The 15,078-nt window shown below is 39.1% G+C and overlaps 1 protein-coding gene across 4 annotated transcripts in view; it reads left to right on the top strand.

Annotated features, from left to right (window-relative positions):
- TMEM45A (transmembrane protein 45A) overlaps positions 1 to 15,078 on the top strand; it is a 101,552-nt gene that overhangs the window by 65,640 nt on the left and 20,834 nt on the right. For all 4 annotated transcript variants that reach the window (XM_073804334.1, XM_033855896.2, XM_033855895.2 and 1 more), the window contains 2 exons: positions 269 to 481; positions 1,837 to 2,021. In XM_073804334.1, the coding sequence (XP_073660435.1) occupies positions 269 to 481; positions 1,837 to 2,021 (398 nt within the window). The remainder of the gene's footprint in view (positions 1 to 268; positions 482 to 1,836; positions 2,022 to 15,078) is intronic.

Here is a 15,078-nt window from a genome sequence, read left to right as displayed (position 1 = left end):
TAAGATCATTAGCTTTGAAGATCTGAAATAGCTGTTTGACTAAATTGGCCATCTTTGACTAAAAGTGATTATCCAAACCAGTATTTGAAGCTCTAAAACCAGCCTAAAGAACCAGTGCTCAGCTGTTAGGGAACAGCCCCGAAAGGTGAATCAATGTCATAAAAGGACACTATATTGGACTAAGCAGTAGGCTGATCCTTCTGCATCTTCCTGCTTTCTCAATAAAGTTATGGAAAGATTGCTTAAAGTGTGCTATGTCCCTCTGTAGGCATGCTTGGAGAACAGTTTATTCCTGGAGGACCGCACTTGACCTTATATGACTACAAAGAGGGCCAGTGGGTCCAACTCCTGGGCTGGCATCATTTTACCATGTACTTCTTCTTTGGGCTGCTGGGTGTGACAAACATCTTATGTTCCACCATCAGGTCACTTCCTGCCTCCTTTACCAAGTTAATGTTAGCAAATGCCTTATTTGTGGAGGGTAAGTATGAGTATTTTCATATACCTTTCACTATTATTGGACATTTGTCTAGCCCTTTACAATAATACTCCTTTAGTGTCCTGGTGCAGCCTTGACCCACAGGGCCATCTGTTTGGGCCATGGTGAGCTATTGAGATGTCCTAGACAGTATGCCCAAGTTTTTCCTTCCCTACTGACTCATTTAGTATAGCTGGACAAGCGCAATCATTCAATGTGTTTTATTCATATTTCACATCTGTCTTAAAGAACCACCTACCATGGTTATTTATCTCTGGTTTATCCTGGAGATTATCATTATTTCCATCTTTAACATGTGAAACTGAGCTCAGAGTAGTGAAGCATATATATCCTCAAACGAAGAGACCACTCACAGCAGAGTAGCTTCCATACCTACAAACTAGCCTTTTTAATATTGATATAGTAAAACTCCACCATTACATGATAAGCAGGGTCCAAAAAATTCAGTCACAGAAAAATGAGGTCCTAACATTTTTTTGTTCAGTTGGCCTCCCTGTTACTGAATAAGGAAACACTGAAAACAAGTATTTAATGATTTGTTTTCATTTATTTCATATGTAAAGGATAGATTGATCATAGAACTGAAAAAGCCCCCAGTTATCAGGAGGCAGTCATTTCCTAACGTCCACCTTGCCTCCCACGTCTAAAGGTAAGAGCTTTTGCCAAACGCTCTTTGAAAACAAGAGCTAGATAAAAGTTGGGCACCAACAACTAAGCATGATTCTCATTATCTCAGGATGTTACCATATTTTGAATGAACATCCTTTCCTCCTCATCCAAATGAAAAGAATGAAGCTGAAGCTGGAATCTGTCCATGGGATTAAAAAATGTAGCTAGTTACTACTTCTTGGAAGCTTCCAGAGAATCTTGTCGTACCCATCAAAGTGCACTTTTATGATTTGTGTGTATATCTGCTGCCTCCAGTGGACTGAATTCCTTAAGGCGAGGCTTTGTCTCATTCCTCTGCCTATTCACCCTAACTCCTGCTGCCCTACCCTCATCATGCTTATTATTCATCCTTTTGCATAAGAGGTGCTTTGAAATATAGTTGGTTGAAAATGTCATAACATATTGGAGGAGAGAATAAAGGTTGGGGAAGGGAAAAGGAGATTTCAAAGATTCCATCCTAAAGATGTAGCGGTGACTCCAAAAATGGTAGAGGTTTCCATTATTGTGGGAAGCAGTGGGCACCTGATATTTTGGACAGAGAAATGTGTGTGTTTGTAAAGTTTTGTGTCGAGAGAGAGAGAGAGAGAGAGAGAGAGAGAGAGAGAGAGGGAGAGAAACAGTAGGTAATTTCATTGAAAAAGACAAACTATTTTTTCTCCCTGTATCAGGTTTTGTCTTCTACAATCACACTCATGGTCGGGAGATGCTGGACATGTTTGTGCACAAGCTTCTGGTCTTGGTCATCTTTTTGACAGGCCTGATTGCCTTCTTGGAGCTGTTCATACTGACCAATATAACTGTGGAACTTCTGCGGATAAGCTTTTTCCTACTTCAGGGAAGCTGGTTCTGGCAGGTGAGTTGGGCCTCCAATTAATGTACCTGGTATCTCCACTGATAACCTTCTGTCTTTGATTGGTGGGTGTTTTGCTCTAGAACCCAGAGACTTCCTTCTGATATGCTGCTGGTAGTGAGAATGTGGACCTTTGAGAGGTGATGTTTCTTTGAGTGGCCTGGTGGCCCTGGTGGGAGCAGTGATAGCAGCAGGGAAGGAGGTTGGGTGTGTACATTTTCATCACACACCTGAGTATCCATTTTGTAGGAACTCTGAGCTAGTGATTTTAGCTGGAAGCAATTTCTGATGCTAAAGCAGCTTAAAGCCTAATGGGTAATAAGCTCTAGAAACATATGGAAGGCAGGAAAGGGAGGAAATTATTATGTACTGAGAAACAATTATGTGCCGGCCACTGTATGGGACTTTTACACGCACATTGTTTCATTTTGTCCTCATGATGACTTGGACGTTAGGTATTATCATCCCCAATTTACTGACAAAGAAGACTCAGAGAGACCAAGTTACTTTCTCAGGATCACACAGTAATGGAGCTAGCACCTAAAAGTGGGTCTGTCTGACTCCAAATCCCAGGCACTTTCCATTTTACTGTTGACTCCCTGACGTTGGAGTGTTGAAAACATGTATTCCAATCAGTGAACATATACTTTATAGAGACTGATAAATCATAATCCAACATACATATATAGATGTAAAGAAAGTCTGGGATGAAAGGTGAATGTGGTTTAATCAGGGAAGATTTCTTAGAGATTTTTAGTCACTAAAGTGCAGCGATTTGGGATGAGGAGGTTATTCCAAGGATTTGCATTTCAGCGAGGAGTGGTAAGAAAGCACTGGTAGGCAAGAGGAAGAGAAACATCATGGTCAAAGCATCATGGCTAGGAAAGATGTGATATTTAAGCTTATGGGGGACTAGAAAGGCTGTTGGAACAGAGGCTAGTAAAGAGAGGACTAGATTCAGGGCTTATTTTTACTTAATTTAATTTATTTATTTATTTTTGGCTGTGTTGGGTCTTCGTTTCTGTGCGAGGGCTTTTTCTAGTTGTGGCTAGCGGGGGCCACTCTTCATCGCAGTGCGCGGGCCTCTTACTGTCACGGCCTCTCTTGTTTCGGAGCACAGGCTCCAGACGCGCAGGCTCAGTAGTTGTGGCTCACGGGCCTAATTGCTCTGCAGCATGTGGGATCTTCCCAGACCAGGGCTCGAACCCGTGTCCCCTGTATTGGCAGGCAGATTCTCAACCACTGCGCCACCAGGGAAGCCCAGGGCTTATTTTGAAGGAAAAATGGTATAGAAAAAATAACAAATACCTTATCATGTGATAAAATTGATAATCGGTGAATTTAACCAGTTGGTATACAGAAGTTGTTCTGTGAGATTATTTATCATCTGCTGGGAAGCGAAATAGAATGGCATGTAAAACATGATTATGTATTCTATATCTCTTGATTGGAATGTTTTGCTATGTACGTGTATTGCCAATTCAAAACTAAAAATAAATTAAAAAAAATTTAAAACTGATAACTTCCGGTCAAGATGACACAGTGAGTTTATGCTTCAGTGTATCTCCTCTGCTTCAAACATATAACAGTGACACATAAACTATCAAAAATACCTATAAAATAAAAAAGAAATCAAAAGAAGAGAAAAGTAAATGAAAGTAAGAGACTAAAAAATACGTAGTTGCAATTAAACAACAGACAAAAATAGGGCAAGCCACCTGTGGTCCAGACACAGAATAGAAATGCAGAGCCAGAGTAGAGCTGGGCTGCAGGCCTGAGGGCTCCAGGTCTAGGGTAGACATGGCAGTTGGTTCTTTGGCTCCAGGGGAGCTAAAAGGAAATTGAAGGGTTCCTCTTGATGTGGGGATAAAACCAGGTTCTTGGAACTCTTTTTAGTTATATGTTTACATATTCTCTGCTCCTAATTGCTTTTCATCCATTTGATCTTTCACTTTCTGATAGAGGTCTGTTAAAATTTTATCTTATAGTTATGGATTTGTTAATTTCTCCTTATTTTCAATTTTTTCTTTAATGTCATGTATTCTGCTGTATTCTGCTTCTGCCCTTCTAGTTTTTTGAGTTGAATGTTCACTTATTTTCAGTTTTTCTTGTTTTTAAATAAATACACCTAAGGCTATAGAATTTCTTCTATACACTACTGTAGCTACCTCCCGTGAGATTTGGTGTGTGGTAGCTTTCACTCTTGGGCAACTTGTTTTTTTTTTAACATCTTTATTGGAGTATAATTGCTTTACAATGGTGTGTTAGTTTCTGCTTTATAACAAAGTGAATCAGTTATACATATACATATGTTCCCATATCTCTTCCCTATTGCGTCTCCCTCCCTCCCACCCTCCCTATCCCACCCTTCTAGGTGGTCACAAACCACAGAGCTGATCTCCCTGTGCTATGCAGCTGCTTCCCACTAGCTATCTATTTTACGTTTGGTAGTGTATATGTGTTCATGCCACTCTCTCATTTGTCACAGCTTACCCTTTCCCCTCCCAACATCCTCAAGTCCATTCTCTAGTAGGTCTGTGTCTTTATTCTCTTGGGCAATTTTGAATGTTGCATTTTCTATGTGCTTTCCTTTTTAATTTATGAGTTATTTAGGAGTGCACTTTTCAGTTTCCAAAAATATTTTTTCTTTTTATTATTTATTTTCAATTCAATTGCTTTGTATGTGTTCTCTTTGAAATGTGTTGGGACTTCCTTTGGGACATAGCCCAATGTCAGTGGTAGTAAATGTTCCATGTATCTGAAAAGAAAGTATATTCTGTCTTTGCTGTGTTGAAGATTCTACATATATTTACTAAATCAAGTTTCTTAAAGAGCTAAATATTCAAATAAAGAAGTTAGAAAGTAAGAAAAAAGGGGAGGGCTTCCCCGGTGGTGCAGTGGTTAAGAAACTGCCTGCCAATATAGGGGACACGGATTTGAACCCTGATCCGGGAAGATCCCACATGCCGCGGAGCAACTAAGCCCGTGCGCCACAAGTACTGAGCCTGCGCTCTAGAGCCCATGAGCCACAACTACTGAAGCCCACGCACCTAGAGCCCGAGCTCTGCAATAAGAGAAGCCACTGCAATGAGAAGCCCGCGTGCCGCAACTAGAAAAAGCCTCGCGCAGCAACAAAGACCCAACGCAGCCAAGAATAACTAAAAAATAAACTTATATAAAAAAAAAAGTAAAAAGGGGAAACCCAAAGAGAGTTGAAGAAAGGAATAATAAAGGTAAGAGCAGAATTAATGAAACTAATTTGAGTTCCATTAATAATTAATGATTAATTAAATATCTGAGGGAGGAAGCTGTGGGGTGTCACAACTGAGAACTAGTTGGCTTAATTTTGTCCCTTTTGGCAGATAAATAATCTTTTCACATTTCCCCAGGAGCTTTTCTAAGGAAGAGATATGAGGTTAAAGTCTTGGGGCATAAATCTGAGATTATTTAAAAAATTTTCCAGCCATCATTATGTCTAGACTAGTATCTTTCTTTACCTGGCAGCCAGACTAAGTAACGTTTGGGACTTAAAGGAAAATGAACATTTCATACCAATGCAAACACACACACTGGCAGGAAATGAAGCTTTAGCCATAGTACATCTCCTCCCCCGCCCCCTCCCTGTTAGATTCCTCTGAAACAAAAATGTTTCAGGGACTTAGGTGAATTTATTATGCTTCCATGTTTTGTTGCTATGAATGTTTATGCCCCAAACTCTATCTCAAGCTAATACTATTACATTGTGATTTCCTTTTCACCATATTTTTTTCTCTCACTACTTCTCCATACATGGTTAATATTAAGCACAATACTAGCGCTTAAACAATATATAGACAGATTAGAGAAAAGGTACACCTAGATTCTTGGAACCATAAGTATGGTGAACTGAATGAGGCAAATGCTCACAGTGGCCATTTTTAAAATAACTCATCTATAAATAATTAGGTAGTAGACAAACCTGGAGGGGATTCTCCTCCCAACCTATTAAAAATGGTCTCTTTCCTAAACCACATTACAGCCAAATATATTTTCTCAAAAACCTAACCATGATGCAATTTAAAAAAGAAAAAAAAATCCCTTGGGTCCATTTATTCCATGAATCGTGTTTTCTGAGTCTGTGTGTGGGACAATATTTCTAAAGCTCACTTTAGAAAGCTCGCTTTGTCATTCTCAAATTCCCACCCTTCGTGGTCAGAGCCATGGCTCAGAGAGAATCAGGAAATGAGGAAGACACACCTGCTACCTTTGCTTCTCAAGATGTTGGACAATTGCTTCAGCTGTACCTCCCAGCTCCACTAATTGCACCAGCAACTCCCATGATCCCCAGATCTCTAAGCCCAAACTAAAACCCAGCCTTGTCTTACCTTTAAGAATGATAAAAGTTCATTTGAAAATGACAAAAAGACCCAACTAAGCAGCAGTGGTCTGAGGTCTGATATGGTAGATCAAACACTTGCTTAGGCTTATAGTGTTGAAATAAGTGACTGGAAAATAAGAAAGAAAACACTAGGAAAGTTGAACTAACATATAGGTAATGGGCCCTGGCTGGATGCCTATTAGAGAAGATAATTATTTACATTTTAAATGTGATACTAATGAAGCTTAAACTAGTCTAAAACAGATGTTCAGGAGTGACATACAAGATACAGCAAGAAAAAAATTCTTTTTCAGACCTTTTTTTTCTTGGAATTTTATATTAGGAAGGAAATTAGGACAGCAGATGAAAGAATAGTGACTAACTTTTACATTTAAAGGAAGATTTAATGGGTTGTGGCATTATCTGGCCTTAATTTTCAACTTTCCTAATTTACTTGGGTTTAGCCTGAAGTGACTTTCCAAACGTTTCTATGGCTTTCAGTATAATCACATCTGTTAACTCTGTTCACAGGTTTCACAGTGGCCTTCAGTCAAATATTTAGCGTTCAGTATATTAGGCTATGAGGATCCCAGTGAGATTAGCAGTAGAGGCGTGCTCAAAGTTTCTCTTTTCCTGGTGTAAAACAGTAAATGCTTTGGTAAAATTGATGATGACTGAGAGATTTCATTTTGGAAGCTCCAAAAAAGGGTTGTGACTATGGCATGGAGGGAGAAGTCTGTGAGCTTCCAGGTCAAGCAGACCTGGGTCTGAATTCTGGATCTACCATATTAATCACATGACCATAGACTAGCTATTCTGTGTGCTTAAGGTTCCTCAAATAAAAAATAGAAATGATGTCTCATGAGACTGTTGCTTGAATAAAATATTCCAACCTGAAAATACCTCATGCCTTGAGGAGATATTGTTAATTCCATAGGAAGAGTGTTGAGAAAGCTTCCAGAAGAAGGTAAACTTGAGTTGGGGTTTGAAAGATGGTTGAGAGTCACCAGTGTGTCCAGGCTTGAGCTTTAGGACAGTTGATACTCTTCTGCTTATTTCAGGCTTAGCTCCTTCCTGTATTAGTGTCCTAGGGCGGCAGTCACAAATTCCCACAAGCAGGAAGACTTAAAACAATGGAAATTTATGCTTCACTGTTCTGGGAGATGGAACTAAGAATCAAGGTGGCAGCAGGTTGATTCTGTCTTGGGGGCCCAAAGGGAGAATTTGTCCCATGCTACCCTCCTAGTCAGTTGCCAGCAATCCTTGACTTGGCAGCATGACTCCAATCTCTGCCTCCATAGTCACACCTGTGTGTCTCTGTGTGCCTGTGTCTTCATATGGACTTCTTGTAAGGACACCCATCATTAGATGCAGGGCCAGTTCTGATCCAATATGACCTCATCTCATCTGGATGACATCTACAAATAACTTATTTCCAAATGAGGTCACATTCACAGGTATCTGGGGTTAGGGTTTCAACATGCCCTTTTAGAGGGCACCATTTAGCCCACAACTGCTAAGTCTTCCCTCTGGGAGCTGGAGCAAATCACTCCCCAATCGGGTAGATGGGTGGTGTGGACGGCATTGAAGGAAGATAGGTGACACTGATAGGTGGGAACTGGAGAGCTAGTCCATTGTGCATTAAACTCAACCTTCCTAAAAGGCCCTTTCTTGACCCAGAATTTCTCTGTCATCCTCCCTGAATTGATGAGAGAGGAGGACATGAGAGGCAGATTCTCATGGTCCTGGCACCCTCGCTAAAATGGCTGGGCCCCCTGAACTGAGAATTGACTACATGACTTCTTGTAGGAAACTTGTCAGTTTCCTTCTTGTCATTTCCAAACAGTGAGCACAGAGGAGCCAGCAAGTCTCGCTTTCTTACAGGGCCTTCAGAGACCTGGGCTCTGGTCACTGTGGTCTCCACAGTGAGCTTTCCTAACAGTATATAAAGGGGTATTGCAAAACACGGATATGTCCAAACAGCAGGCAAACTAGCTGGGTGGCATTTTTCTCCTGGAGTTTCTGGATGCTGTAGGTTCAGATCTCTAATCTGATGACTGATCTATCTTTTGCCAGTGGTGTTAACTCCTCATTCCTTTAGAACGTTACCATGTCCTAATGCAGAATCCCCAGCCCTTGGCGGGCAGCAATGACGCAAATACTTTTGTAACTGTTTGGAGATGGAAGGGCAGGCTCGTGCGTTACTTAGTTTTCTTATCTCTAAAATAGAGACAACAAAGGGATTCTGTCTCCTGGGATGTAGAGGAGGGCAGGAAGGAGTTATTACACAGTACCTTGCTAATTTCAACTCATGATATTTTGGAAAACTTTATGAATGTGACATTGGTTAATAAATAAAATGCATAGCACCAGAGTAAAAATAAAGACCTCTGGATTGCTCCTCTTGGTCAGGCAACTACCAACCTGAATGATAAATCAATGGAGAGCTCATGTTGTGGCTCATGCTTTGGAAAAAAAAATAGAAATATTTCTATTTTTAGAAATAAGCTGAGACTGCAGACTTTTGTGTGAAGTTCCCTAATTTTTTAAATGTTGAAAACTAATTCAAATTATTTTAAAAAGTGTGCAGGCCAGGCAAAGAATGTCTGTGATGCAGATGTGGACCAGGGTCTGCCAGTCTCTAATCTGTGTTTTAAGGGTAAGACAGTACCATGTCTTCATGGGACCAACTACCATCTCAGTACTGATTGTTCAAACCGTATCAGAACTGCTGAGGTGACTCACATGGACCCTGTTGTCCAGGCCACTGTCCTTCATACTGCTCCACGAAAGGCTAAATGATGAAAGAGAGTGTGGGGTAGAAGAAAGAACACACAGAGTTTTGCAGCCAGACGGTCATGGTTTGGAACCCTGTCTTAGTCATTTGGCCATTTTGAAATGTTGGGGAAGTTACTGAAGTCTCTGAGTTCCAGTTTTACCCTCTGTAATATGGGGATAATGATACCTTCTTCCTGGGGTTGTTGTGAGAATGAGAATTACTGTGAAGTTTATGTGTATGAGTGTGGTTAAAGTGCCTGACACATGGCAGTACATCTACCAAGTGGTACAAATGGCAGTTCTCCTTCCAACTAAAGGGAATCCTTTAAAATGGGAAACAGGAACACGTGATTAAGGCACAAATAGCTTTCCCCGATTTATTCACATTACTTGAAATTTCAAACAGAAATGGTTTCACTCAATATTATAAACTAAATCCTTTTTTTTTCCCCTGTAAGATTTCATTTATTAGATGTATGATCAGGAGCAAATCACTAAACCACCTAATTTTCTCATCTGGTTAAAGAGGATAACAATACATTAACTTGGGATAATAGCACATTATTGGGGACTTCCCTGGTGGCACAGTGGTTAAGAATCCACCTGCCAATGCAGGAGACACGGGTTGGAGCCCTGGTCCGGGATGATCCTACATGCCACGGAGCAACTAAGCCCCTGTGCCACAACTACTGAGCCTGCGCGCTAGAGCCCACGAGCCACAACTACTGAAACCTGTGCGCCTAGAGCTCGTGCTCCACAACGATAGAAGGCACCGCAGTGAGAAGCCGGCACACCTCAATGAAGAGTAGCCCCCATTTACCGCAACTAGAGAAAGCCTGCACGCAGCAATGAAGACCCAACGCAGCCTTAAAAAAAAAAAAAAAAAAAGACCACATTATTGAAGGGCCATAGTAAGGAAACCTCCTAAGCACTGTAACTGACACATAGTTAGCTAATATGATAGACACTTGTACAATTATCCAAGTAATTATCTTGGTTTTCTATTTCGTTTGGATCTTGAAACCTGACATCTGTTCCTCTATCTATCTACCTATCATCTATGTATCTTAAATTTTTATTGGAGTAAAATTCATATAACATAGAATTAACCTTCCTTCCTTCCTTCCTTCCCTCCTACCTCCCTCCCTCCCTTCCTTTTCCAGTTTTATTAAGGAATAATTGATGTACAGCCCAGTATAAATTTACAGTGTACAGCATAATGATTTCACTTACCTAATGAAATGATTACCAAAATAAGTTTAGTGAACATCCATCATCTCATGTGGAAACAAAATTAAAGACAAAGAAAAAAAATTCTTTTTCCTGTGATAAGAAATCTTAGAATTTACTCTAACTTTCATATATAACATACAGCAGTGATAATTCTATTGGTCATATTGTACATTATATTACTTATTTATTGTATAACTGGAAGTTTGTACCTTTTGAGTGCCTTTATCCAATATCTCTTCCTCCCACCTTCCACTTCTGGTAACCACAAATCTGATCTCTTTTTCTAAGAATTTGTTTGTTTGTTTTTGAAGTATAATTGAAAAATAAAAATTTTATTTGTTAGTCCCTCATGCACAACATAGTGATTTGATATTTCTATACATTTCAAAATGATCACCACAATACTCTAGTTGCCATCTGTCACCATACGAAGCTATTACATAATTATTGACTATTCCCAACACTGTACATTTCATACCTGTGACTCTTTTATTTTGTGACTGGAAGCTTGTACCTCTTAATCTCCCTCACTGATTTCTCTCATCCCCCCCCCCCACCTCTCTCCTCTCTGGCAACATTTTATGCATTTTAAAGTGTATAATTCAGCAGCATTTAGTACATTCACAGTGTTGTGCAACTATCACCTCTATTTAGTTCTAAAACATTTTCATCACCCCAAAAGGAAACCACGGATCCATTAACCAGTCATTTCCTTTTCCTCTCCTCCCAGTCCCTGGTTACCACTCTGCTTTCTGTTGCTATGGATTTACCTATTCTGGCTATTTCATGTAAACAGAATCATGCAATATGTTACCTTTTGTGTCTAGTTTCTTTCTCTGACATGTTTTCAAGGTTCATCCATGTTGTATTATATATTAATATGTCACTTTTTATGGCTGAATAATATACTGCCATAATACCACATGGTGCTAATTCATCATCAGCTGATGGACATTTGGATTGTTTTTAACTTTTGGCTCTTGTGAATAATGCTGCTATGAACATTCGTGTAGAAGTTTTTGTTTGCTTTCAATTATTTTGGGTATGTATAGTACCTAGAATGAAATTGCCAAGTCATGTGATAATTCTGTATTTAACTTTTTGAGACACTGTCAAATTGTTTTCCACATAGCTGTACCATTTTACATTCTCACCAGCAATGTATTACGATTCCAATTTCACCATATCCTTACCAACACTTGTTACTTATTATTATTATTACCATCCTAGGAGGTGTGAAGTGGTATCTCATAGTGGTTTTGATTTGCATTTCTCTAATAACTAATGATGTTCATAATTTTTTCTTGAGCTTATCGACCATTTGTACACTTTCTTTTGGAAAATGAGTCTTCTATTCCTTTGCCCATTAAAATTTTTTTAGCTTTTTGTTGAGATTTAGTTCTTTATATATTCTTGATATTAGTTCCTTACCAGATATATGATTTGCAAGGATTTTCTCCTATGCTGTGATTGTCTTTTCATTTTCCTGATCATGTCCTTTGATGCACAAAAGCTTTCTTTTTAATAGCTGAGCTTTTTTTTCCTTATTCTTATTATTTTTTTACATCTTTATTGGAGTATAATTGCTTTAAAATGGTGTGTTAGTTTCTGCTTTATAACAAAGTGAATCAGTTATACATATACATATGTTCCCATATCTCTTTCCTCTTGCATCCCCCTCCCTCCCACCCTCCTTATCCCACCCCTCCAGGTGGTCACAAAGCACCGAGCTGATCTCCCTATGCTATGCGGCTGAATCCCACTAGCTATCTACCTTACGTTTGGTAGTGTATATATGTCCATGCCTCTCTCTCGCTTTGTCACAGCTTACCCTTCACCCTCCCCATATCCTCAAGTCCATTCTCTAGTAGGTCTGTGTCTTTATTCCTGTCTTACCCCTAGGTTCTTCATGACATTTTTTTCTTAAATTCCATATATATGTGTTAGCATACGGTATTTGTCTTTCTATTTCTGACTTACTTCACTCTGTATGACAGACTCTAGGTCTATCCACATCATTACAAATAGCTCACTTTTGTTTCTTTTTATGGCTGAGTAATATTCCATTGTATATATGTGCCACATCTTCTATATCCATTCATCCGATGATGGACACTTAGGTTGTTTCCATCTCCGGGCTATTGTAAATAGAGCTGCAATGAATATTTTGGTGCATGACTCTTTTTGAATTATGCTTTTCTCAGGGTATATGCCCAGTAGTGGGATTGCTGGGTCATATGGTAGTTCTATTTGTAGTTTTTTAAGGAACCTCCATACTGTTCTCCACAGTGGCTGTATCAATTTACATTCCCCCCAACAGTTCAAGAGTGTTCCCTTTTCTCCACATCCTCTCCAGCATTTATTGTTTCTAGATTTTTTGATGATGGCCATTCTGACTGGTGTGAGATGATATCTCATTGTAGTTTTTATTTGCATTTCTCTAATGATTAATGATGTTGAGCATTCCTTCATGTATTTGTTGGCAGTCTGTATATCTTTGGAGAAATGTCCATTTAGGTCTTCTGCCCATTTTTGGATTGGGTTGTATGTTTTTTTGTTATTGAGCTGCATGAGCTGCTTGTAAATTTTGGAGATTAATCCTTTGTCAGTTGCTTCATTTGCAAATATTTTCCCCCATTCTGAGGGTTGTCTTTTGGTCTTTTTTATGGTTTCTTTTGCTGTGCAAAAGCTTTGAAGTTTCATTAGGTCCTATTTTTAAATTTTTGTTTTTATTTCCATTTCTCTAGGAGGTGGGTCAAAAAGGATCTTGCTGTGATTTATGTCATAGAGTGTTCTGCCTATGTTTTCCTCTAAGAGTTTGATAGTTTCTGGCCTTACATTTAGGTCTTTAATCCATTTTGAGCTTATTTTTGTGTATGGTGTTAGGGAGTGATCTAATCTCATGCTTTCACATATACCTGTCCAGTTTTCCCAGCACCACTTATTGAAGAGGCTGTCCTTTCTCCACTGTACATTCCTGCCTCCTTTATCAAAAATAAGGTGACTGTATGTGTGTGGGTTTATCTCTGGGCTTTCTATCCTGTTCCATTGATCTATCTTTCTGTTTTTGTGCCACTACCATACTGTCTTGATTACTGTAGCTTTGTAGTATAGTCTGAAGTCAGGGAGCCTGATTCCTCCAGCTCCTTTTTTCGTTCTCAAGATTGCTTTGGCTATTTGGGGTCTTTTGTGTTTCCATACAAATTGTGAAAGTTTTTGTTCTAGTTCTATACAAAATACCGGTGGTAGTTTGATAAGGATTGCATTGAATCTGTAGATTGCTTTGGGTAGTAGAGTCATTTCACAATGTTGATTCTTCCAATCCAAGAACATGGTATATCTCTCCATCTATTTGTATCATCTTTAATTTCTTTCATCAGTGTCTTATAATTTTCTGCATACAGGTCTTTTGTCTCCTTAGGTAGGTTTATTCCTAGATATTTTATTCTTTTCGTTGCAATGGTAAATGGGAGTGTTTTCTTGATTTCACTTTCAGATTTTTCATCATTGGTGTATAGGAATGCCAGAGATTTCTGTGTATTAATTTTGTATCCTGCTACTGTACCAAATTCATTGATTAGCTCTAGTAGTTTTCTGGTAGCATCTTTAGGATTCTCTATGTATAGTATCACATCATCTGCAAACAGTGACAGCTTTACTTCTTCTTTTCCGATTTGGATTCCTTTTATTTCCTTTTCTTCTCTGATTGCTGTGGCTAAAACTTCCAAAACTGTGTTGAATAAGAGTGGTGAGAATGGGCAGCCTCGTCTTGTTCCTGATCTTAGTGGAAATGCTTTCAGTTTTTCACCATTGAGGACGATGTTGGCTGTGGGTTTTTCATATATGGCCTTCATTATGTTGAGGAAAGTTCCCTCTGTGCCTACTTTCTGCAGGGTTTTTTATCATAAATGGGTGTTGAGTTTTGTGAAAAGCTCTCTCTGCATCTGTTGAGATGATCATATGGTCTTTCTCCTTCAGTGTTTTAATATGATGTATCACATTTTTGGTTTGCATATATCGAAGAATCCTTGCATTCCTGGAATAAACCCCACTTGATCATGGTGTATGATCCTTTTAATGTGCTGTTGGATTCTGTTTGCTAGTACTTTGTTGAGGATTTTTGCATCTATGTTCATCAGTGATATTGGCCTGTAGTTTTCTTTCTTTGTGACATCCTTGTCTGGTTTTGGTATCAGGGTGATGGTGGCCTCGTAGAATGAGTTTGGGACTGTTCCCCCCTCTGCTATATTTTGGAAGAGTTTGAGAAGGATAGGTGTTAGCTCTTCTCTAAATGTTTGATAGAATTTGCCTGTGAAGCCATCTGGTCCTGGGCTTTTGTTTGTTGAAAGATTTTTAATCACAATTTCAATTTCGGTGCTTGTGATTGGTCTGTTCAAATTTTCTATTTCTTCCTGATTCAGTCTTGGCAGGTGGTGCATTTCTAAGAATGTGTCCATTTCTTCCAGGTTGTCCATTTTATTGGCATAGAGTTGCTTGTAGTAATTTCTCATGATCTTTTGTATTTCTGCAGTGTCAGTTGTTTACTTCTCCTTTTTCATTTCTAATTCTATTGATTTGAGTCTTCTCCCTTTTTTTCTTGATGAGTCTGGCTAGTGGTTTATCTATTTTGCTTATCTTCTCAAAGAACCAGCTTTTAGTTTTATTGATCTTTGCTATCGTTTCCTTCATTTC

Source organism: Tursiops truncatus, chromosome 4, assembly GCF_011762595.2.
Source record: "Tursiops truncatus isolate mTurTru1 chromosome 4, mTurTru1.mat.Y, whole genome shotgun sequence".
NCBI classification, from domain to species: Eukaryota; Metazoa; Chordata; class Mammalia; order Artiodactyla; family Delphinidae; genus Tursiops; species Tursiops truncatus.
This window is presented reverse-complemented; position numbering and strand designations above follow the sequence as displayed.